General features: G+C 43.9%; 1 protein-coding gene across 1 annotated transcript in view; it reads right to left on the minus strand.

Annotated features, from left to right (window-relative positions):
• Positions 1 to 24323, minus strand: part of Frem3 (FRAS1 related extracellular matrix 3) — an 83991-nt gene that overhangs the window by 18076 nt on the left and 41592 nt on the right. The window contains 3 exon segments of the mRNA XM_052729057.1: positions 2859 to 2984; positions 3183 to 3413; positions 9746 to 9892. Of these exon segments, the coding sequence (XP_052585017.1) occupies positions 2859 to 2984; positions 3183 to 3413; positions 9746 to 9892 (504 nt within the window).

Raw genomic sequence — 24323 nt, forward strand, 5'->3', positions numbered from 1 at the left:
AGCACAGGCACTAAGACCAACAATAAACAGGACCCCCTGAAACTGAAAAGCTTCTGTAAGGCAATGGACACTGTCAATAAGACAAAATGGCAGCCTACAGAATGGGAAAAGATCTTCACCAACTCCACATCTGACAGAGCACTATTATCCAAAATATGTAAAGAACTCAAGAAACAAACAAAACAATCAAATTAAAAAATGGGACATAGATCTAAACAGAGAATTCTCAATAGGAATCTCAAATGGCTGAGAAAAAAATATTTAACATCCTTAGCCATCAGAGGAATGCAAATCAAAACAACACTGAGATACCATCTCACACCTGTCACAATGGCTGAGATCAAAAACACAGTGACAGTTCATGCTGGAGAGGATGTGCAGCAAGGGGAACACTCCTCCACTCCCGATGGGAGTGCAAACTTGTACAGCTATTTTGGAACTCAATACGGCGGTTTCTGAGAAAATAGGGACTTGATCTACCTCAAGACCTAGTCATACCACTCCTGGGCATATACCCAAAGGATGCTCCATCCTACCACAAGGACACTTGCTTAACTATGTTCATAGCCACTTTATTCATAACAGCCAGAAACTGGAAAGGATCTAAATGTCCCTCAACCAAAGAATGGATTTTTTAAAAATGTGGTACATTTGCCCAATGGGGTATTATTTGGCTTTAAAAAAAAAAATGACATCATGAAATTTGCAGGCAAACGGATGGAACTAGAAAAGATCATCCTCACTTCTTCCCGACATGTACTTCAACATCTCAGAGGATGAAAGTTCAAGGTGGGCATTTAAGCTTTTTCAAAAGCTTAAAAGGAAGGTGTAGCAAAGGTCAGTGAGTTCTCAGTCAGCATGGCCTGCAGGCACAGTTAAGGTTGAACGAGGGTGGACACAGCTTACTGTGACCCACAAGTACTGACTGTACTGACTGCGGCTATGGTAGGTGAAGGAGGCTTATGTTGGGGTGTGGTGAGGCCCTCAAGGTTGCTTCATCAGGTTTCCTTTTGCCCCACACTGTCTGCCTGTGATGTCTGATCTTGATTGTCGACTTACTGGATTTAGAATCATTGTGGAAACAGCTCTTGGCATGCCTGTGACAGATTAGAATAGGCTACTGAAGTGGGAAGACGCACTATACATGTGGGTGGCACATCCTGTGGCCTGCACCCTGGACTATGTAAGAAGGAGAAGAGGAAGTGAGCATCAACCTTCTCTTCCCTGCTTCCTGATGGCAGATGTAGTGCCACCAGCTGCGTCATGCTCCTGCCTCCGCACCTTCCCCATCATGATGGCCTGTACCCTGGAGCTGTGAGCCCAGACAAACTCCTCCTTCCTTGAGTTGTTTTTGTCCATATTCTGTCACACAGTGAGGAAAGGAATGACACATGCATGTTTCATGGGAGGAGTGTGCCTCTTCGCCACGTTCAGAAAAAGACGTGGAGGTTTTATAAAAAACAAGACATGAAGGTTTTTTTTTTTTTTTTTTTTTTTTTTTTTTGTAGAGGACAGAGTTGGAAGAATTGAGTCTCCATGATTAGTGCATCAGCAGACAGGGGCAGATTTGGAGACAGGCTGTATGACTGGACAGTGCTGAACCACATAACCGGAATACTGTGGCTGGGGAGACCGCTAAGAGAGCTTGCTGCACAGGCGTGAGGACCTGAGTTAAAGTCCCAGAACCCAAGTGCAAAGTCCTCAGTATGACCATGCATGCCTATAATCTCACCACTGTGGAGACAGACAGGAGCTCCACAGGGCTGGCTGGCCTAGCTCCCTTCAACAGTGAACACGGTGGCAAGTGAAAGGGCAGGGTACTTGACATCATTTTTTAGCCTCCTCGTGTCCATGGGAGCATGCCGTCACTCACACACATGTGCACTACTCCCCCATAAGTAAATAAATAACCCCCAACTCCCAGAACACTGACCCCATATCTGTAGCCGTGAACACAGCTAGCTCTGCAATCAGGACGGATGGTGAGGGATTGACCCGGAACTCTCAGCTTCCATACTTCTTATCCCCTTTTCTCATTTAGGAACAACCAGAGAAACCCAAATACGCTCTCTTAGCCCACCACATGGGACCCTAGATTTCTTTCCCCACTTCCCCACACCACCAGCCTTGAGTTAGGCCACACCTGACGCCTTCCCCTTACTGGCCACTGCTAAGTTTTCCTATTCTTCTGCCTGCCTTTGGGTCTCTGCCAAATGCACGAGGCAGACCTCCTTGCTCTAGCCAGAACAGAACAGAACAGCCTTTTCTTAATCCCATCTGGGTGGTTTTCTTTTATTTCCTCATTTTCTTGTTTGTCTGTTGCACAATTCTAATCAGTCAGAGAGCATGCACCTAGGGGTAAGACGCAAGAGAGTTCAGTCAGGAAGAATGGGGTCATATCTCGTGGTGTGAGGACAGTGGAGCTCCAGGTCGGAGGCTACTTACTGTTGTAAGATGAAAGGGAGAAGAGAGACAGAGTGACTTACACTGCTGACAGTGCTGCTTGGAAGCCAGGCAGACCCTTAGAGTAGGAACACTTTGCGTATAGTCCCTGTCAATTCAGAGAAACTGTTTCACCCGAGGGTCTCACTGGACTCCCACAAACAATGAGAGCAGGCATCCTTTTTCCAGTGTTGAGGACAGTTATCTCTGCTTGATGGAGAACAGCTAGCTGGAGGTACTCAGGGCACCTAAGTAGAGTCAGCCAAGGAGAGAAACCACAACCCCTGGGTGATGGCTGAGCTGGTGTCCAATACCCTGAGCTCTGTTTCTCCCACATCTGCAGCACTCCCAGCATCACTACAACCCCATCCTAATAGCCCTAATCCCACATGCAAATGCCCCATGGAGTCTCAGACCTGGACGTGTGGAGCAGATGACCGTAAGCTCCTGGCTTGTGTCTCCAGATCGTCTGACAGGAACCAGAAACTCCCCAACAGCCTCTGCTAGTTTGTATTCTGCCTCTGGAATGTAAACTGTTGATTCTAGAAAAGATGGAAGAAGGTGTTTCAGCAGGATCTAAACTTGGTCCCTGGTATTTTAACAGACCTGTGCAGAGGTGTGCAGTCATTGGCCCCTACGTTTTCAATGTGATTAACTGTGTCAAGTATGAGAATGGTGTGAAGTATTTATTACTAAGTGAAAAGCAGGGGAATTGGGTTGTTAAATTGTATGTGACATACCATCTCCAGGATCCACAATTTCAACTATTGCCGTCTCTGGAAACTCCAGTGCAGCCATGCCAGGTTCTGATAGGATAATTTGGAAAGATTCTGAGGCCTCATACTTATTGTCGGGGATAAGTCCCACCTTCCACGTGGCTGTAGACTGGCCCAGGCTGAAGAGGACCTGTTTAGGAGCTGTTCCTCTGAAATCTTCATGCTCTTTTGCAGTCTCCTCTTTGGTTTCAATGCCTGAACAAAGGTCAGGAAACTCAATGTAAGTCCGAAGGAATATTTTCCCTTCAAAGTGGTTTCTATTGTTGACAAAAATAGATAACATGGTTATTGCTTCCTTTTAATGTCCCCAAAAGATATTTGTGAACATTGTTCCCGGATAAAAGAGAAAGCAGAAGTGAACTGAATTGAGAGGAAAGCAGGAAGGAAGGGTGGGGGGTAGCTCGGTGGTAGAGCAACTGTAAGTATGTGCCAGGCCTTGGGTTCCTCTGCAAAAAGACAACGTGCTGTCCAAAAGCACCAAGGAGGAATGAAAGGGGAACAGCCACTAGTGGATTTATTTTAGCATATATTAACCTATGACCTCCGATTGGTCAAATGCTGGGAATTTGAAGATGAGTGAGAAACGGTTCCAGCCCCTAGAGAGCTCACTGTTTACACAGAACACATTAGAACATGAGCTCCAGGGAGGCTTGGGTTGCTATTCATTAATGAGTGCAGTTGTGCTTGGTACATAAGAAGTCCTCAATAAATATCACTGAGAGAATATATTATGAAAATTTCTATTTCTGCAGGCTGACTTCCAACTCTCTGAGTAGTTGAGTATGAGTTTGAACTTCTCACCCTCTTGCCTCCATCTCCCAAGTTCTGGGATTATGGCATGGATCACCACACCTGGCTTTATTTGGTGCTGTGGATCCAGGTCAGAGCTTTCCACATGCTAGACAGTTACCTTACCAGCTGAGCACCATCCCCCCACCCCCAGCCTGTTTAGTGACTTTTGATTATGAGAGAATTCTTAGTAGCTTTCTGTTATGGAATATTAGTTTAAGATGTGTTATATTCGTTAATGCTGTGGAATATTTGTTTAATGATGCAAAGATGTATTGCATTCTTTCCTGTTGCATTTGTTTAACTCTGTGAAGCTGTGTTACTTTGCCTGTCTAAAACACCTGATGGTCTAATAAAGTGCTGAACGGCCAATAGCTAGACAGGAGAGGGATAGGCGGGGCTGGCAGGCAGAGAGGATAAAGAAAAAGGGAGGATCGAGAAGAAGGAGGAGGAGAAGAGAATGCCAGGGGCCAGCCACCCAGCCACACAACCAGCCATGGAGTAAGAAGGAAAGAAAGGTATATAGAATAGAGAAAGGTAAAAGCCCAGAGGCAAAAGGTAGATGGGATAATTTAAGTTAAGAAAAGCTGGCTAGAAATAAGCCAGGCTAAGGCTGGGCATTCATAAGTAAGGATAAGTATTTATTTGAGAGCTGGGTGGTAGGATCCAAAAGAGTAAAAAAAAAAAAACCAAAACAACAACAACAACAACAAAACAAAACAACAACAACAACAACAACAAAACCAACTCCAGTTTTCCAGACAATAGATCCATGATAGTGAAATTGGAGCGGTGGGGACTGACTGGAGTTTTGTCAGGAAGCGGGAGTTAGTGACTTATGGAAGACACTCATCCACAGCAATCAAAACAACTCAGGAATGTGTAAAACAGGCAGCGTCAGTCAGACACAGCGTGAGGACTCGCTGAGACTGAATAAAGTCTTCTTCTGTGATGTGTCAGGCATGTTTCTTTCATTCTGTATGGCAGGGTGGGGTGTGTGGGAAAGGAGAGAAGGCAGAAACAAAGGTCCTGAGGTAGAGAGGTTCGCCAATGTTTGTGGGAAACCCCATGTTATTTTATTTATTTATTTATTTAATTTTTTATTTTATGTGCATTGGTGTTTTGTCTGTGTGAGGGTGTCAGATCCCCTGGAACTGGAGTTACAGATGGTTGTGAGATGCCATGTGGGTGCTAGGACTTGAACCCGGGTCCCCTAGAAGAGTAGCCAGTGCTCTTAAGTGTTGAGCCATCTCTCCAGCCTCTTTATTTAATTTTCTTTGAGGCAGGGTTTCTCTCCACAGCCCTGGCTGTCTTGGAACTCACTATGTAGATCAAGCTGGCCTCAAACTCACGGAGATCCATCTGCTTTTGCCTCCCAAGTCTGGGATTAAATTAAAGATTAAAGACCACATCCAGCTAATTTTTTTCAATAAAAATAATAAAATTGTATATTCAATTAAAAAATTTTGAATCTGTAGTTGTTTGGGTGTGTGAAATCAACTGTAATAATATAATCCTTGTAAATGATACCAGGTCTGGTGAAAAGCTGAGATTAATAGCTGCTTGTATAATTCTGCTGCCTCCTTGTCAAACTGTCTGAAACTTCGTGGATGATGACCCTCGGCTGTAAAGCATGGACATCATTTCTTGGGTAGGAGAGCTGGTTTTGTCTTGTAAGCCTGTGAAGGAAAGGCTGAACTCAGGGGTGTGGCTTAGGGAGTAGAGCGTCTGCAGAGAAGCCTGAGGAACTGTGTCCAGGCCCACCGCACCCAGGGACAAGCCAGACACCACGAGCATCTGGCACCCTAGTCCTAGAGGTGGGGGCTGATGACGAGTGGATCCCTGGAACTTGCTGCTCAGCCTGTCTAGCAGAATTGATAAGGTTGGATGAGGAGAGTCTCTCTAAAGATAAAGTGCAGATTGATAGAGGAAATACCTGATGTCAAGCCCTGGCCTCCACATGCGTGTGCACCCTTGCACACTCCTGTGTGACCCATATGTATGCATAACACACACACACACACACACACACACACACACACACACACACACACACACACACACACAGCCACATTCATACAGTTTGGAAGCCAAGAGTGACTGTCAGATATTTAGAAGTACACCCTTGGCCACGTGTTGGAAGTAAAGACTGCAAGGAGGTGAGTGATCTCCTCAGTGGAGGCTTGGAAGAAGAAGGTGCCACTGTTACAGAAATAAAGCCGGAACGTGGCTCCTTGCTCAGTACTTATGGAGGGTATCAGCATTCTGTCGCAGGGAATCAGGTGCAGCCACCACTACCCTCAAGGGGTTTTCCGTGTATGGGGACATATACACATGAACAGATGGTTTCAACTCTGATAGAGCCATGGAGTAACAATAGTGGTCCTCATTTGAGTATCATTCTGAATTACTGTCATGTATCAGCTATCAAGGCATTACGAGGTGGACAATCCATGTATGAGGAAGCCTGTGTTCTATGGAATACTCTGGAAGGCCAGAGCTGGAACAGGAAACCGGGCTTCCTGCTACCTGTGCTCTGCTAGTAGCCCTGGTCTGGGGTGGTCGGGGGAGTCAGGGGGACTTCCTGGAGCAGTGGAGTGAGCCATGTTAGAGGCTCCCTTCAAGCAGCAAGAGGCGGCTTTCACAGTCACGTTGCTAGGGTCCCTGTGAGAGTGGAGCCAGCTCTCTGCTGGGAGGACAGACTGAGACACATCGGCCTCTTATGTGAGTTGGAGGATGGCAAGGGTGCAAGTGGGGGAGGGGCTGGCCCAGGTGCAAGGCCTCCTGAGCATCTCAGTCACGCACAGCCAAGTGCTCCTCACAGCCGCTACTCTAAAGGTGGAATACGGAAATTCTTCCTGACACACTAATTCAAACTCACAAGGAGGCCTTGGACTACAAATTGCAGAAGTCAAGTCCTAAAAGAGAAAAGAGGCATATTTCAGTTGAAGTTCTTGGCAGCAATCCCAGCCACACATTGATGAAAGGACCTGAGGCGTGGGCTGAGACTTCAGCTGACCTAAGAGAAAAGCCTGTTCCCGGAGCCTCCTGTAAAGCACACCTTTCTTTGATTAACCTTTCCTGTGCCATGATTCCTTCCTGAATCCCCTTCACTGATTTTGATACGGTAGCTGGACTCTAAGTGGAATTCTGCTTGTCCGCGAAGCTCCTGATGATCATTCGTAAAATGAACATCAGCAGCAAAAGAGGTTGGGTGTAGTGGTGCACTCCTTTAATCCCAGCGCTTGGAGGCAGAGACAAATTCTGTGTGAATTTGAGGCCAGCCTGGTCTACAGAGTAAGTTCCAGGACAGCCGGGGCTACACAGTGAGACCCTGTCTCGAAACCGCCCAGAAGTTAACATATTCTCGTTTGCCTCCTCAAGAGATCATAAAGGTAAAGGCAAAATGACTTCTGAAGGTTCTGGTAGCTAACAGTGCTGTCCAAATGTAGTGGGTTCTTAGAAAAATTATTAATTATTAAACTATGCAGACCCTGCCTATGTCTTTACTCCAAAAAGCTATGTTTTGCTGGTAGGTGTTTGTATAGCATAGAAAACTTGACACTGTGCATGTCCTTAAACAAATTATAACCTCAGAGCTGGATTAAAACAATTACATATAATCAAGTAGTTCAATTTAAAACAGCAATTAATTAGAAAATAATCCTTGAGAAGAATAGCTAGAACTAAGCATGGCAATGAATTCTACACTCAAAGACAATTTTAAAAGAAGTTCATTGTGGCTTTATTCCTAATAGCCGGAAACCGGAAACAGTCTAGATGTCCCTCAACCGAAGAATGGATAAAGAAAATGTGGTACATTTACACAATGGAGTGTTGTTCAGCTAAAAAAATAAGACATCATGAAATTTGCAGACAAATGGATGGAACGAGAAAAAATCATCCTGAGTGAGGTAGTCCAGACCCCGAAAGACAAATACGGTATGTACTCATTTATAAGTGGATATTAGCTATTAAGTAAATGATAACCAAGCTACACTCCACAGGCCCAGAGAGGCAGGTAAAGAGGAGGGCTCTGGGGGGATGCATGAATCTTCCTGGGAATGGAAAATAGAATAGATTTTGCTGGTGGGCTGGAGGTGGGTGAGAATGGGATTGTGAGAGATCAGGTTGTGAGGGGTGGGAGGGATGGAGGGATAGAGTATGGGGAGAGACAGATAGAATTGGGGGCATTGGAGGGGGCAGTGTGGAAACCTAGCACAGTGGGAACTTCCTGAAATCTATGAGGGTGACCCTAGAGAGGACTCCTAGTAATGGAGGATATAGAATCTGAACTGGCCATCATTTACAACCAGGCCAGGCTTCCAGTGGTGGGACAGGGTTGCATTTGGTTGAGTTGTTGGTCAAGGGGGTTCCATGGAGATCCCTAAACAACCCAGGCTGATGCTAGGACAGAAGGTCTCTCTGAAAACCGACAGGGGGCCACACTGCAGAAGACAACACCTACTTGTAGAGAGGTCGAGCTGGTGCCTGCATGGAGCCTTCACTCCTACATTCTAGTCTCTGGCACAAGAAGGTACTCTGCAGGCTATGGAAAGAGAAACTGAACATCAACCCAGTCACAAACCCAGGACCTACAGTCTGTCCTGCCTTCAAGATGTGCTGGGGCAATGGTGGCGCAGAACTTGTGGGAGTGGACAACCAATGTTTGTTTAACTTGTGGCCCACTCCACAAGAGGGAGCCCATGCTCTACTCTGCCTGGATGGCTAGGAACCTCAGAATGGAACCAAATACAATTGGCAAAACCAAAACAAAACAAACAAAACAACAACAACAACAAAAAGCAAAAAACAGTAAAATGACTTCTAATGATATTCTGCTACACTCACAGATCAGTGCCTTATCCAGTCATCATCAAAGAGAATTCCTCTGGCAGCAGATGGAAGCCGGTACAAAGACCCCAGACATTATATGGAGACAGAATCTAAGTTAGAGGTCTCTATCGGGCGGTTCCGCCCTTGGAGATTGGAGAATTCAGCGGAAGACCGGGAGGAAAGACTGTAGGCGTCAGAGGGGATAGAGGACACCGGGAGACCACGGCCCACTGAATCAACTAAGCAGGGCTCACATGGGCTCACAGACTCTGAAGCAGCAAACACACGGCCTACAAGGGTCTGCACCGGGCTCTCGGTGTGTGTTATGGCTGTTAGCTTGGTGCTTTTGTGGGACTCCTAACAGTGGGATAGGGTGCTTCTCTTGGGACTCTTGGTCCTGTTTGGTTGTCTTGTCCAACCTCTTGAGGGCCTTAGCCTTGTTGTAGTGTATCTTGTTTTGTCCTGTTTGGCTGTTGTCTCTTGGAGGCCTGTTCTTTTCTGAAGAGGAAATGACAGGGTGAAACAAGGGGAGAAGGGAGGGCAGGGGGACAGAAAGAAGTGGAGGGAGGGGAAATTGTGGTCGGGATGTAATATATGAGAGAAGAATCTATTTTCAACAGAAGAAAAAAAAAAGAAATTGGGTGAGCTGGAGATTGTGGGATGGGTAAGAAATGTCTCAATTTTCCAGGAGTTTTTTGAGTTATAGAAAAGAAAAAGAATATTATCTGTTAGAAAATGGAAAACACACAGAAAATAATCAAAGCGTATCAGCTTATAGCTCATACAACACAGTTTTCCTGTAACTTTTGTAGGTGTTTCTACCAAACCAGCTCCTGATGCTCCTTCACTCTGCTTTTATGTTCCCACGTCTTTTGGCTGACAACCAGTCCCAAGCTACTTACTGATGAAGGATGTGCTTCCAAGGTATCCCCTGCGTGTGAGGGTCACTTCCAAGAACATGGAGTCTTCATCCACAATGTAGTACTGTCTTTCCAAAGAAATCCAAGCCCAGTTTAGATGGGAAGCTTGATTGGTCAGTTTGTTTCCTCCTGGGATTGATGGGGATAAAGAAGACATCAGCAGAAGCAATGAAAAATGATGATCAGGGCACTTAGTATTATTATTCTTTGTAGAGAAGAAAGGATCTTTGATTTTCTAGAGAACATTGTAAGTGATTCTCAACATATGGGTAGCGATCACCACAGGGGTTGCATATCAGATTTCTGCATATCAGATTTTTACATTAAGACTCATAACAGTAGCAAACTTACACTTATGAAGTAGCAATAAAAATAATTGTGTGGTTGAGAGTCACCAAAACATGAGGAGCTGCACTAAAGGGTGGCAGTGTTAGGAAGGCTGAGAGCCAAAGGCTTAGAGAGACAACACTACAAATTGTTGGGCACAAATGAGATATTCAGTACATGTCAGTTACTTTCATCAGGGTTTTATTTATTTATTTTTAATTTTTTATGTGTGTGTGTGTGTACGTATGCAAGCACATGTGTGTTTAGGTATGTGCACATGGGTAAAGGTGCCAGTGGATGCCAGGAGAGGGTGTCAAAGCACCTGGAGCTGGAGTTACAGACTCTTGTGAGTTTCTCAACTTTCATTATAGTTTTAAAGGAACAGAGACCTGATTTACACCAGGCTCTCTACCCCTGGTGTAATATACCTTTGACTAATAACTGGATTATTTATATTTTAAAATTTCTGCCAGCCTTAAGAACAGCCTCTACTTCTGTCCTAACATCTCAATTCAAGGCATTCGCCTACTTCTCTCTGTCCAGTTAGCCTAGTCCTTGAGTAAGATAAGTAATTATGAAAGTGTCCCTGCCTCAGGCCTGAGCTTATCAGTCTCTGGCCTGACACCTAAGGCAAGCCCTTGCTTTCTGCAAGCCCATGCTTACTGTTGAACTGCCTATCGATTCGCTCTAGAGAAATGAGACATGAGAAATGAGAAATAGGGATGCGGATAGACAGCCGGTGTGGACAAACAGCCAGTGTGGCAAGACACCCAGCAGATGTTTGCACCAGGTGTGCTGAGGGGAGAGGCCAGATGAAGCCAAGAGGTGGGGTCCGTCTATAGGTGTTTTGAGGCTGTTGTTGCTAACATTGCTGAATAATGGCGGCCTCAGAAACAAATATCTAAGAACAGCTTCACAGAGTGTGGTGGTATTGTGTCCCCAAAATATTGTGTACCTTAATAAACTTATCTGGGGTCAGAGAACAGAAAAGCCACAAGATACTTAGGCTAGAAAATGTTAGCATACACCTTTAATCCTAGCGTTCTAGAGAGAAATCCCTCTGGATCTCTGTGAGTTCAAGGTCGCATTAGAAACAGTCAGGCATGGTGACTCACGCCTTTAATCCCAGAAAGCAGCCTTTAATCCCAGGGAGTGGTGGTAGAAAGCAGAAAAGTTTATAAGGCGTGAGGACCAGAAGCTAGAAGCATTTGGCCTGGTTAAGCGTTTGGCTGGTTAAGCATTCAGGCTTCTAGCAGCAGTTCAGCTGAGAGTCATTGGGATGAGGACACAGAAGCTTCCAGTCTGAGGAAACAGGACCAGCTGAGGAATTGGCAAGGTGAGATAGCTGTGGTTTGTTCTGTCTCTCTGATCTACCAGCATTGACCCCAATAACTGGCCTCGGGTTTGATTTTATTAAAAAGAACTTTTAAGATTCATGCTACATCTGGCGCCCAATGTTTGTGCTACGAATTCTTGAAAAAGCTAATTGGCTAGGGCCTTGCGGGCCCCAACTCAGTGCCGGTTGTGGTGGCACATGCCAGTAGGATTTACTGAAGGAGGCAGAGGCAGGAGGATCCCGAGTTTGAGGCCAGCCTAGGAGGCTTGGGAGAAGCTTCGGCCCAGACTGAGCCACAAACAGTGGTGGGACCATGGAAGCAATGGCTACTGCTCCACGTTGCCAGCTTCTTCTCATCGTGTTGGTGACTGCAGTGATGCTGCTACCTGGGAAGAAAAGTTTACTGCTGCTTCTTCAGAGAAGAATTGCCAGGACCATCGTGTTACAAGAAAGCATCAGCAAAGGTCAGTTTGGAAAAGTTTGGCAAGACAAATGGTGGGGAGAAATTGCTGTGAAGATATTCTCTTCTAGGGAAGAACATTCGTGGTTCCAAGAGACAGACATTTATCACAATGTGATTGCTCCAAACCACAGAGGAGGCACAAAAAAAAAAAAAAAAAAAAAAAAAAAAGTCTGCAGGGAACCATGACCATGACTAACAGCAACTTTGAAATCTTCAAAAAGACAATAGGACTCCACAAAGATGATTCTACATGGACTATGATAAAGCCATTAAGCCGATTAACACCATGGAAAGATTGACTCTGGACTACAAACTGGTCAGGACAATTTTGAGATGACTAGCTGAAATGATCCAGCCTGACAGACTACTCGAGCAAGGACTTATGACAAGCCCTGAACTTTCCTTTTATGCAGAGACTGGACAAATGATACAGGACTTGACAATTAATCCCAAAATTTTCTTTTCAAGATTCCCTAAAGATATCTTCACCCCTCGAAAGCAAAAAGAAAAACAGAATATGGATATAAGCTAGATCATCGAATCTACTCTGAGAAAAAAGATAAAGAATAATAGGATAAATAGGTAGATCACTGAATCTACACTGAAGAAAAAGGGGAAGATATAAAAATGACAAAAGGTAGACTACTGAATCTATTATGAAAAGAAAAAAGAGAGAATATGGATATGATAAGAAAAAGGGAGATTATGGAATCTACTTTTAAAAAGGAACTACTTGTTTTAAATAAGATAAGTAATGAATTTTTTTGTCTGAATTTGTCAAATGTTACTGGACTGGACATTGTTATATATTAATGGAGTTTTTTATCTGAATCTGTCAAATGTTAATGGACTAGACATCATTAATGTAATGTTGACTGTGTATATATTGTATATACTTATTGGATAGTTTTTCTTGTATTAGTTATAAGCTTTTTTTAATTTTAGACAAAAAGAGAGGAAATGTGGTGGTATTATGTTCCCCAAAATATTGTGTACCTTAATAAACTTATCTGGGGTCAGAGAACAGAAAAGTCACAAGATACTTAGGCTAGAAAATGTTAGCACACGCCTTTAATCCTAGCATTCCAGAGAGAAATCCCTCTGGATCTCTGTGAGTTCAAGGCTGCATTGGAAACAGCCAGGCATGGTGACTCATGCCTTTAATCCCAGAAAGCAGCCTTTAATCCCAGGGAGTAGTGGTAGAAAGCAGAAAGGTTTATAAGGCATGAAGACCAGAAACTAGCAGCATTTGCCTGGTTAAGCTTTCAGGCTTTGGAGTAACACAGTTCAGCTGAGAGTCATTGGGATGAGGACACAGAAGCTTCCAGTCTGAGGAAACATGACCAGCTGAGGAATTGGCAAGGTGAGATAGCTGTGGTTTGTTCTGTCTCTCTGATCTACCAGCATTGACCTCAATAACTGGCCTTGGGTTTGATTTTATTAATAAGACTCTTTAAGATTCTTGCTACAACAGAGCTTCAGTGTAAGAGTACATGCAATTAGACACTGTGAAGAAAAAAAAACTAGTCATGAAATATAAGAAGCCCCAAGTGGTAAGACAGCATAAGAAACTTCATACCCCTTATATTGGTCATCTCCCACAGACTGGTCCTAATATGCACCCATTAAAATATGGTAAAGACATTATTACATTTGAGTTAAATGTGGACTTTTGTCAATGACAATATTGGATGCTGGACCTGGCCTATACATGATGTCACCTTTAAGAGGTGGAGCTTCCTGGAGGAGTTTAGCTCACTGAACCATGTCTTTGAAGGGACTATCACTACTCCAAGCTCTTCCTCATCTTCCCTTTCACCTTGGCCATGAGGAAGGGTCTTTTTCCCCATAGACTCCCATTGTGATACTCTCAGCCTTGCTACAGCTCCTAAATCAACAGGCCAACAATGGGCTGCAGCCTCTAATGTTGGGAACCATAGTAAATGTTTCTTCTTTTTATTTTTTTTTTTATTTTTATTTTTTTTAATTTATTTTAATTTATTTTGCAATACAATTCAGTTCTACATATCGGTCACGGATTCCCTTGTTCTCCCCCCTCCCGTCCCCCTCACCTTCCCCCCAACGCCCCCCCCCCCCCCCCATTCCCATCTCCTCCAGGGCAAAGCCTTCCCCACAGACTGAGGTCAACCTGGTAGACTCAGTCCAGGTAGGTCTAGTCCCCTCCTCCCAGGCCAAGCCAAACAATCCTGCATAGGCCCCAGGTTTCAAACAGCCAACTCATGCAATGAGCACAAGATCTGGTCCCACTGCCTGGATGCCTCCCAAACAGATCAAGCCAATCAACTGTCTCACCCATTCGGAGGGCCTGATCCAGTGTGGACCCCTCAGCCATTGGTTCACAGTTCATGTGTTTCCATTCATTTGGCTATTTGTCCCTGTGCTTTATCCAACCTTGGTCTCAACAATTCTCGCTCATATAAACCCTCCTCATTCTCGTTGATTGGACTCCCAGAGATCCACCCAGGGCCTAGTCATGGATCTCTGCATCCAGGTCCCTCAGTAGTTGGATGAGGTTTCTAGCACAACAATTAGGGTGTTTGGCCATCCCATCACCAGAGTAGGTCAGTTCGGGCTGTCTCTCGACCATTGCCGGCAGTCTGTTGTGTGGGTATCTTTGTGGATTTCTGTGGGCCTCTCTAGCACTTTGCTTCTTCCTGTTCTCATGTGGTCTTCATTTACCATGGTCTCCTATTCCTTGTTCTCCCTCTCTGTTGTTGATCCAGCTGGGATCTCCCGCTCCCCCAAGCTCTCTTTCCCTCGACCCTCGCCTTTCATTACCCCCACTCATGTCCAGGCTGTTCATGTAGATCTCATTCCATTTCTCTGTCATTGGGCGATCCCTGTGTCTTTCTTGGGGTCCTGTTTTCCGGGTAGCCTCCCTGGTGATGTGAGTAGCAGACAATTCATCCTTGTTTCATGTCTAGTATCCTGCTATGAGTGAGTACATACCATGTTTGCCTTTCTGAGTCTGGGTTACCTCACTCAGGATGATTTTTTCTAGATCCATCCATTTGTCTGCAAACCTCATGATGCCATTGTTTTTTTCTGCTGAGTAGTATTCCATTGTGTATATGTACCACATTTTGTTTATCCATTCTTCAGTTGAAGGGCATCTGGGTTGTTTCCATGTTCTGGCTATTACAAACAATGCTGATATGAACATAGCTGAACAAGTGCTCTTATGGTGTGGTTGAGCATTTCTTGGGTATATGCCCAAGAGTGGTATAGCTGGATCTTGGGGGAGATTGATTCCCAATTTTCTAAGAAAGCGCCATATTGATTTCCAAAGTGGTTGTACAAGCTTGCATTCCCACCAGCAGTGGAGGAGAGTTCCCCTAGCTCCACATCCTTTCCAGCATAAGGTGTCTTCAGTGTTTTTGATCTTAGCCATTCTGACAGGCGTAAGGTGGTATCTCAGAGTTGTTTTGATTTGCATTTCCCTGATGATTAGGGATGATGAGCAATTCCTTAAATGTCTTTCGGCCATTTGAGTTTCCTCTGTTGAGAATTCTCTGTTTAGTTCTATAGCCCATTTCTTAATTGGACTGTTGGGCATTTTGATGTCTAATTTCTTGAGTTCCTTATATATTCTGGATATCAGTCCTCTGTCAGATGTGGGGTTGGTGAAGATCTTTTCCCATTCTGTAGGCTGTCGCTTTGCCTTGTTGACCGTATCCTTTGCTCTACAAAAGCTTCTCAGTTTCAAAAGGTCCCATTGATTGATTGTTTCTCTCAGTGTCTGTGCTACTGGTGTTCTATTTAGGAAGTAGTCTCCAATGCCAATGCGTTCAAGACTACTTCCTACTTTCTCTTCTAGCAGGTTCAGAGTAGCTGGATTTATGTTGAGGTCCTTGATCCACTTGGACTTAAGTTTTGTGCACGGTGATAGATATGGATCTATTTGCAGCCTTCTACATGTTGATATCCAGTTTTGCCAGCACCATTTGTTGAAGATGCTTTCTTTTTTCCATTGTGCACTTTTGGCTTCTTTGTCAAAAATTATATGTTCATAGGTGTGCGGATTAATGTCAGGGTCTTCAATTCGATTCCATTGGTCCACATGTCGGTTTCTATGCCAGTACCAAGCTGTTTTTATTACTGTAGCTCTATAGTAGAGCTTGAAGTCAGGGATCGTGATGCCTCCAGAAGTTGTGTTATTGTACAGGATTCCTTTGGCTATCCTGGGTTTTTTGTTTTTCCATATGAATTTGAGTATTATTCTTTCCAGGTCTGTGAAGAATTGTGTTGGTATTTTGATGGGGATTGCATTGAATCTGTAGATTGCTTTTGGTAAGATTGCCATTTTTACTATGTTAGTCCTGCCTATCCATGAGCATGGGAGATCTTTCCATTTTCTGACATCTTCTTCAATTTCTTTTTTCAGGGACTTAAAGTTCTTGTCATATAGGTCCTTCACTTGCTTGGTTAGTGTTACCCCAAGGTATTTTATGTCATTTGTGGCTATAGTAAAGGGTGATGTATCTCTGATTTCCTTCTCCACTTCTTTGTCCATTGTATATAGGAGGGCTACTGATTTTTTTGAGTTGATCTTGTATCCTGCTATGTTGCTGAAGGTGTTTATAAGCTGTATCAGTTCCTTGGTGGAATCTTTGGGGTCGCTCAAGTATACTATCATGTCATCTGCAAATAGGGAAAGCTTGACTTCTTCCTTTCCAATTCGTATCCCCTTAATCTCCTTATGTTGTCTTATTGCTCTGGCTAGAACTTCAAGTACTATATTGAATAAGTATGGGGAGAGTGGACAGCCTTGCCTCGTTCCTGATTTTAGTGGAATTGCTTTGAGTTTCTCTCCATTTAATTTGATGTTGGCTGTTGGCTTGCTGTAAATTGCCTTTATTATGTTTAGGTATGTTCCCTGTATTCCTGATCGCTCCAATACCTTTATCATGAAGGGGTGTTGGATTTTGTCAAATGCCTTTTCTGCATCCAGTGAGATGATCATATGGTTTTTTTCTTTGAGTTTGTTTATATGGTGTATTATATTGACGGACTTTCGTATGTTGAACCACCCTTGCATCCCTGGAATGAATCCTACTTGATCATGGTGGATAATTGTTTTGATGTGTTCTTGGAGTCTGTTTGCCAGTATTTTATTGAGTATTTTTGCATCAATGTTCATGAGGGAGATCGGTCTGTAGTTCTCTTTCTTTGTTGTATCCTTGTTTGGTTTAGGAATTAGGGTAATTGTAGCCTCGTAGAAGGAGTTTGGTAATGTTCCTTCTGTTTCTATTGTGTGGAACAATTTAGAGAGTATTGGTATTAACTCTTCTTTGAAGATCTGGTAGAATTCTGCGCTGAAACCATCTGGTCCTGGGCTTTTTTTGGTTGGGAGACTTTTAATGACTGTTTCTATTTCGTTAGGGGTTATTGGACTATTTAAATAGTTTATCTGGTCTTGATTTAACTTAGGTATGTGGTACCTATCCAGAAAGTTATCCATTTCTTTTAGGTTTTCCAGTTTTGTCGAATAGAGGTTTTTGAAGTATGACCTGATGATTCTCTGGATTTCCTCAATGTCTGTTGTTATGTCCCCCTTTTCATTTCTGATTTTGTTGATTTGGATGCTCTCTCTCTGTCTTTTGGTTAGTTTGGATAAGGGCTTGTCTATCTTGTTGATTTTCTCAAAGAACCAACTCTTTGTTTCATTAATTTTTTGTATTGTTCTCTTTGTTTCTATTTTATTGATTTCAGCTCTCACTTTGATAATTTCCTGGCGTCTGTTTTTCCTGGGAGACTGTGCTTCTTCTTGTTCTAGAGCTTTCAGGTATGCTGTTAAGTCTCTAGTGTGAGATTTCTCCAACTTATTTATGTGGGCATTTAGTGCTATGAATTTCCCTCTTAGTACTGCTTTCATAGTGTCCCATAAATTTGGATATGTGGTGTCTTCATTTTCATTGATCTCTAGGAAGTCTTTAATTTCTTTCTTTATTTCTTCCTTAACCCATTGGTGATTCAGTTGGGTATTATTCAGTTTCCATGAGATTGCAGGTTTTCTGTAGTTTTTGTTGTTGTTGAAATCCAACTTTAGACCATGGTGGTCTGATAGAACACAGGAGGTTATTCCAATTGTTTTGTATCTGTTTAGATTTGTTTTGTGGCCAAGTATGTGGTCAATTTTAGAGAAGGTTCCATGGGGTGCTGAGAAGAAGGTATATTCTTTTTTGTTAGGATGGAATGTTCTGTAGATATCGATTAAGTCCATTTGAGTCATGACATCAGTTAAGTCCTTTATTTCTCTGTTAAGTTTCAATTTGGGAGATCTGTCCAGTGGTGAAAGTGGGGTGTTGAGGTCTCCCACTATTAATGTGTGGGGTTTTATATGTGATTTAAGCTTTAGTAATGTTTCTTTTACATATGTGGGTGCCCTTGTGTTTGGGGCATAAATATTCAGAATTGAGGCTTCATCTTGGTGGATCTTTCCTGTGATGAGTATGTAATGCCCTTCTTGATCTCTTTTGATTGATTTTAGTTTGAAGTCTATTTTGCTGGATATCAGGATGGCTACACCCGCTTGTTTCTTAAGACCGTTTGATTGGAAAGTCTTTTCCCAGCCTTTTATTTTTAGGTAGTGTCTATCTTCGAATTTGAGATGTGTTTCTTGTATGCAGCAGAAAGATGGGTCCTGCTTTCGTATCCATTCTGTAAGCCTATGTCTTTTTATAGGTGAATTAAGTCCATTGATATTGAGGGAAATTAATGACCAGTGATTGTTCATTCCTGTTATTTTTTGGTGGTGATGTGTGGGTACTTCTATACGTTGGGGTTTACTGCTGTGGCTTTATCTGTTGCCTGTGTTTTCGAGGGTGTATCTGACTTCCTTAGGTTGGAATTTTCCTTCTAGTGCTTTCTGTAGGGCTGGGTTTGTGGATAAGTATTGTTTAAATCTGGCTTTGTCATGGAATGTCTTGTTCACTCCATCTATGGTGATTGAAAGTTTTGCTGGGTATATTAGTCTAGGCTGACATCCATGGTCTCTTAGTGTCTGCATTACATCTGTCCAGGTTCTTCTGGCTTTCAAAGTCTCCATTGAGAAATCAGGTGTTATTCTGATGGGTTTGCCTTTATATGTCACTTGGCCTTTTTCCTTTGCTGCTCTTAATATTCTTTCTTTATTCTGTACGTTTAGTTGTTTAACTATTATGTGGCGAGGGGACTTTTTTTGGGGGTCTAGTCTGTTTGGTGTTCTATAAGCTTCTTGTATCTTCATAGGCATTTCCTTCTTTAAGTTGGGAAAGTTTTCTTCTATGATCTTGTTGAATATATTTTCTGTGCCCTTGAGTTGGTATTCTTCTCCTTCTTCGACCCCTATTATTCTTAGGTTTGGTCTTTTCATGGTGTCCCAAATTTCTTGGACATTTTGGTTCATGACTTTGTTGGCTTTAGTGTTTTCTTTGACTGATGAATGTATTTCTTCTACTGTATCTTCAACGCTAGAGATCCTCTCTTCCATCTCTTGCATTCTGTTGATTATACTTGCATCTGAAGTTCCCAATCGTTTTCTCAGATTTTCTATTTCCAGCATTCCCTCTGTTTGTGTCTTCTTCATTTTTTCTATTTCCCTTTTCAGGTCTTGGACTGTTTCCTTCATTTGTTTCATTGATTTTTCTTGATTTTCTCTCAGTATTTTATTGTTTTCTTCCAGGACTTTATTGATTTCTTCTAATTTGTTTGCCCTTTCCTCTAGTTGTTTACAGCGTTCTTCACATTTTTTTGTCTTTTCCTCTACACAAGCCTCTAGCTTCTTCATGATGTCATTCATAAGGCTGTTTTCTTCTGCTTCTTCCAATTTCTGATGTTCAGGTCTAGGTGTTGGAAGAGGGCTAGGGCCTGGTGATGCTGTATTGCTATTCATTTTGTTGTATATGTTTCTGCCTTGACGTCTGCCCATCTCCTTGTGCTTCGTTACTGGCCTTATCCGCACACTTGGTTCAGCCAGACCAGTGTTCCAAAAGGGAAGTCCGGAGCAAGATGGGAGCTGGGGGCCGGCCTCTAAGTCTCAGGAAGGGGCTTGGGGCTCAGGCGGATGGGCGTGGGGGCAGGGCGTGGGGACTGCAGGGCCTGCCAGGGGTCTTGGAGAAGGGGATCCTTCCCGGTGGGGCTAGCAGGGAACCTGCCCAGTGGCCAGAACCTGGGGCCAAGTTGGGCAGGTCTTCCCTGGGGTGGCTGGTGCCCAGGGATGGGGTCCGGGGCAAGGAAGGGCACTCACCAGTTTTCCAAAAGGGAAGTCCGGAGCAAGATGGGAGCTGGGGGCCAGCCTCTAAGTCTCAGGAAGAGGCTTGGGGCTCAGGGGGATGGGAGTGGGGGCAGGGCGTGGAGACTGCAGGGTCTGCCAGGGGTCTTGGAGAAGGGGATCCTTCCCGGTGGGGCTAGCAGGGAACCTGCCCGGTGGCCAGAACCTGGGGCCAAGTTGGGCAGGTCTTCCCTGGAGTGGCTGGTGCCCAGGGATGGGGTCCGGGGCAAGGAAGGGTACTCACCAGTTTTCCAAAAGGGAAGTCCGGAGCAAGATGGGAGCTGGGGGCCGGCCTCTAAGTCTCAGGAAGAGGCTTGGGGCTCAGGCGGATGGGCGTGGGGGCAGGGCGTGGAGACTGCAGGGCCTGCCAGGGGTCTTGGAGAAGGGGATCCTTCCCGGTGGGGCTAGCAGGGAACCTGCCCGGTGGCCAGAACCTGGGGTCAAGTTGGGCAGGTCTTCCCTGGAGTGGCAAGTGCCCAGGGATGGGGTCCGGGGCAAGGAAGGGCACTCACCAGTTTTCCAAAAGGGAAGTCCGGAGCAAGATGGGAGCTGGGGGCCAGCCTCTAAGTCTCAGGAAGAGGCTTGGGGCTCAGGCGGATGGGCATGGGGGCAGGGCGTGGAGACTGCAGGGCCTGCCAGGGGTCTTGGAGAAGGGGATCCTTCCCGGTGGGGCTAGCAGGGAACCTGCCCGGTGGCCAGAACCTGGGGCCAAGTTGGGCAGGTCTTCCCTGGAGTGGCTGGTGCCCAGGGATGGGGTCTGGGGCAAGGAAGGGTACTCACCAGTTTTCCAAAAGGGAAGTCCGGAGCAAAATCTCTTCTTTTTATTTTGATTACGTCAGGTACTTTGTTACAGTAAAGAAAAGCAGACTATTAACGAATGATAGAGATAACAACTGAATTGCAGAATTTCTGACTTCCTGAAATGTGAGTGACTGCTATGTAGGTTTGAATAATTCCAGACAGTTTACTATCTTATATTTAGTGGGGAAGTTGAGCTACCCACTCCCTTCCCAGTGTGACATCATGTCAGATCTGTGCCTGAGAACCTGACGTCCTTTCCACCCAAGTGAAAGTTACATTGATCCTGATCAGATCCCAGGTTCGAGTTGCCGACCTCGATGACAGCCCCAAATGCGTACAAAGTTGAGAGCGCATTTACGGAGCTTAGATCCTGAACGCGTGTTCTGTCAGCCACTTCTCTGAAACAGAGCTCAGGTCACCAGGGCAGTACCCTGTAAGCCTTTGGGTTTTGAAGCTGTGTCTGCTGACATGGACACTGGCTATGGTATCAAGGGACCTCATATGTCACCAAGGAACTTCATTGCAGTAGCCAAGCCAGTTTCTCCTGAGAAACACTCATGGCCAGGTGTGGTGGTGCATGTCTTTAATCCCAGCACCTTTATACATTTGGAACTCATTCTGAGGCTAATTTACCCCATTGCAAATTTACCTCATTTATCAAGTGTATACCCTGTGAGGCTTATTGGTATTACTATATAGTAGGAAGGTTTCTCTGGTCCCACCAGGTCCCCACAGTCCTGTGGCCTGCTTATAAAATAATCACTCAGAAGCTGATATTAATTATAACTGCTTGGCCATTAGCTCAGGCTTATTACTATCTCTTACACTTAAATTAATCCATAATTCTTATTTATGTTTAGTCACGTAGCTTGGTACCTTTTCTCAGTTCTGCCTTGACATCTTGCTTCCTCTGTGTCTGGCTGGCGACTCCTCACTCAGCCCTTCCTCTTCCCAGAATTCTGTGGTCTGCTTGCCCCACCTATACTTCCTGCCTGACTACTGGCCAATCAGTGTTTTATTTATCAACCAATCAGAGCAACACATATTCACAGCATGCAGAACAACATCCCACAGCATTATTATTCCTCTTTAAACATTCTGAATCTAAGAAAACTTCTCTTTGTGTGGCAATAAACGGTATTTATGATCATACTTAGATCAGCTCTTCATTTCTACCTGACCTGACAAGGGCACAAAGTGATAATTCTTTTTTTCAGTGATGGGACACTGAATCCAGGGCTTAGAGTCTTCTAGGAAGTCCTCTACCACTGAGCAACATGACCAGTGCACAGTGAGACTCATGTCTTCACAACTGTCTCTTATCAGGTTGAGAAATGTAAGAAAAATACATCAAATTTTTATCCAAGCACTGTATTCAGTAGTATATTTTATACAGGTATCAAATTATCATATTGTATACTATAAATACACACAAATGCCACTGAGCAAAAAAGACAAAACCTCTAGATATTGTATCCAGGAAGACAATACCTGATTTATCTTAGTTACTAAGTCTTATTGTAGAAATAAAGTTTTCTTTAAAAATACAAGAATTTGGAATTAAAATTAAAAATAAAAATTGGGTTTGCAGTGCTTGCTGAACAAACCTGATGACCTGAGTTTGACCCCAGAACCCACAAAGCGGGAGGGACTCAACTCCTGCAAGCGGTCCTCCGAGCTTCTCACATGTGCTGGCGGTGTAGCCCAGTGGTACACACAGAACAGAAAATGAATGCAAAACATTCAAAACTTAAAAAGGGATTATAAACAATCAGAGAAAAACTTGAAACTATATTTAATAAATCCTGACTCCCAAGTAGGCAAAATTAAATACCAAATGATAAATTAGCAGCAATTGTCAAATGTTTAAGACCTTTAAATTTTGGGGAGAAAATATTGTTGAGTAGGGTGTTTGGGATGCTAATAATTTAAATGAACACTTTCATGTTCAAATAACTGCAATTGTCATAAGCATTTCGTTCCTGCAGCTCTTATCATAATGTAGCTTAACATGTATTTGCATTCATTTACAGCTTTTTATTATGATTTTGGGAGTATAATTTGGAGCTTACAGCTGCTGCATAGTCCATACCATTCAGAAGACATTTCACAGTGCCTTATGGGGATGCATTCCTCTGAATTATTGTTTGATATGCACAGCTGCATGGCTTCAGATTAAAAATAGAAGTCTTTTTTTTTCCTCCCAGAGAACTATAAATTTAAGTAAAAGAAACTCGAGATAGAAAAGTTTCCAAATTAAAGAGAAAAGCCGAGTTGCATGTCCCCTGGATATCCGTTTACTTCCCAAAGTCTTTACCTAAGTGTCTGGAGTTGTAGGTGACAGTTTCTGAAGTCTGCCTTGTGGGGAAGCCATGTCACCTCTCCCTCCAGACAGGGTGATCCTCCAGGTGGCTGCCATTCCTCAGGCTTTGGTATAAGACACATTTTTCAATTATTCTACAGGTCAGCCTGATTCTCCCCCCTCAGTGCTTCAGGGTTCTGGGAGGGAGAGACCACCTCCGTGCAGTCTTCAATATCTCAGACTTCAGCATTCTGTTCCTGAGATGGTAGACTATTCTTGTGTAACTACATGTTAAGGTTTTCAGAAAAGAAGTAAAAAACCAAAACTAAAGTCTCCCAAAGGCTTGAGATCTCTGTAACTGCTTCTCTAGTTGTATTGACCAAAGCTACTGTGGAGTATTACTTTAACTGTGAAAGTGTGTTACATTTGTTTATGCTGCATTTGTTTCGTTATGTAAAGATGTGTTGCATTCATTTGTGCTGCATTTGTTTTGTTATGTAAAGATGTGTTGCATTAGTTGCACCTTGCCTGCCTCAGGAACTTGATTTCTAATAAAAAGCTGTACAATATCTAGGCAGGGGAGGGATAGGTGGGGCTGATGGGCAGAGAGAATAAATAGGAGGAATCTAGGCAAAGGGAAAGAAAAAGGAGGAGAGAGCGAGGGAAGAAGAGAGGGACGTGCCTGGGGCCAGAAGCCAGGCAGCTCCCTGCCTACCAGCCATGGAGACATCAGGAAAAGTAAGATATGCAGAAAGAAAGGTAAAAAGCCCTGAGGCAAAATGTAGATGGAGAGAAACAGGTTAAGCTATAAGAGCTAGCAAGAAATGAGCCTAAGCTAAGGCCGAGCATTCACAATAATAAGTGATTTGATTTGGGAGCTGGTTGGTGGACTAAAAGAAAGCCTGCTACACTAAGCTGAGGATACAGTGTGTGGCTTTGCTCCAGGATGTACTTCTAGCTCCTTTGAAGCCGTGGGTGTGAGTGCTGCGCAGAGAGGCCTTTGTTTCGGTGGGTGAGGTGGCAGGTGTCAAGATTTCTTGCTCTAATCCAGTAACAAAG

Source organism: Peromyscus californicus, unplaced genomic scaffold (assembly GCF_007827085.1).
Source record: "Peromyscus californicus insignis strain IS unplaced genomic scaffold, ASM782708v3 Scaffold_8__1_contigs__length_139910024, whole genome shotgun sequence".
Taxonomy (NCBI): domain Eukaryota; kingdom Metazoa; phylum Chordata; class Mammalia; order Rodentia; family Cricetidae; genus Peromyscus; species Peromyscus californicus.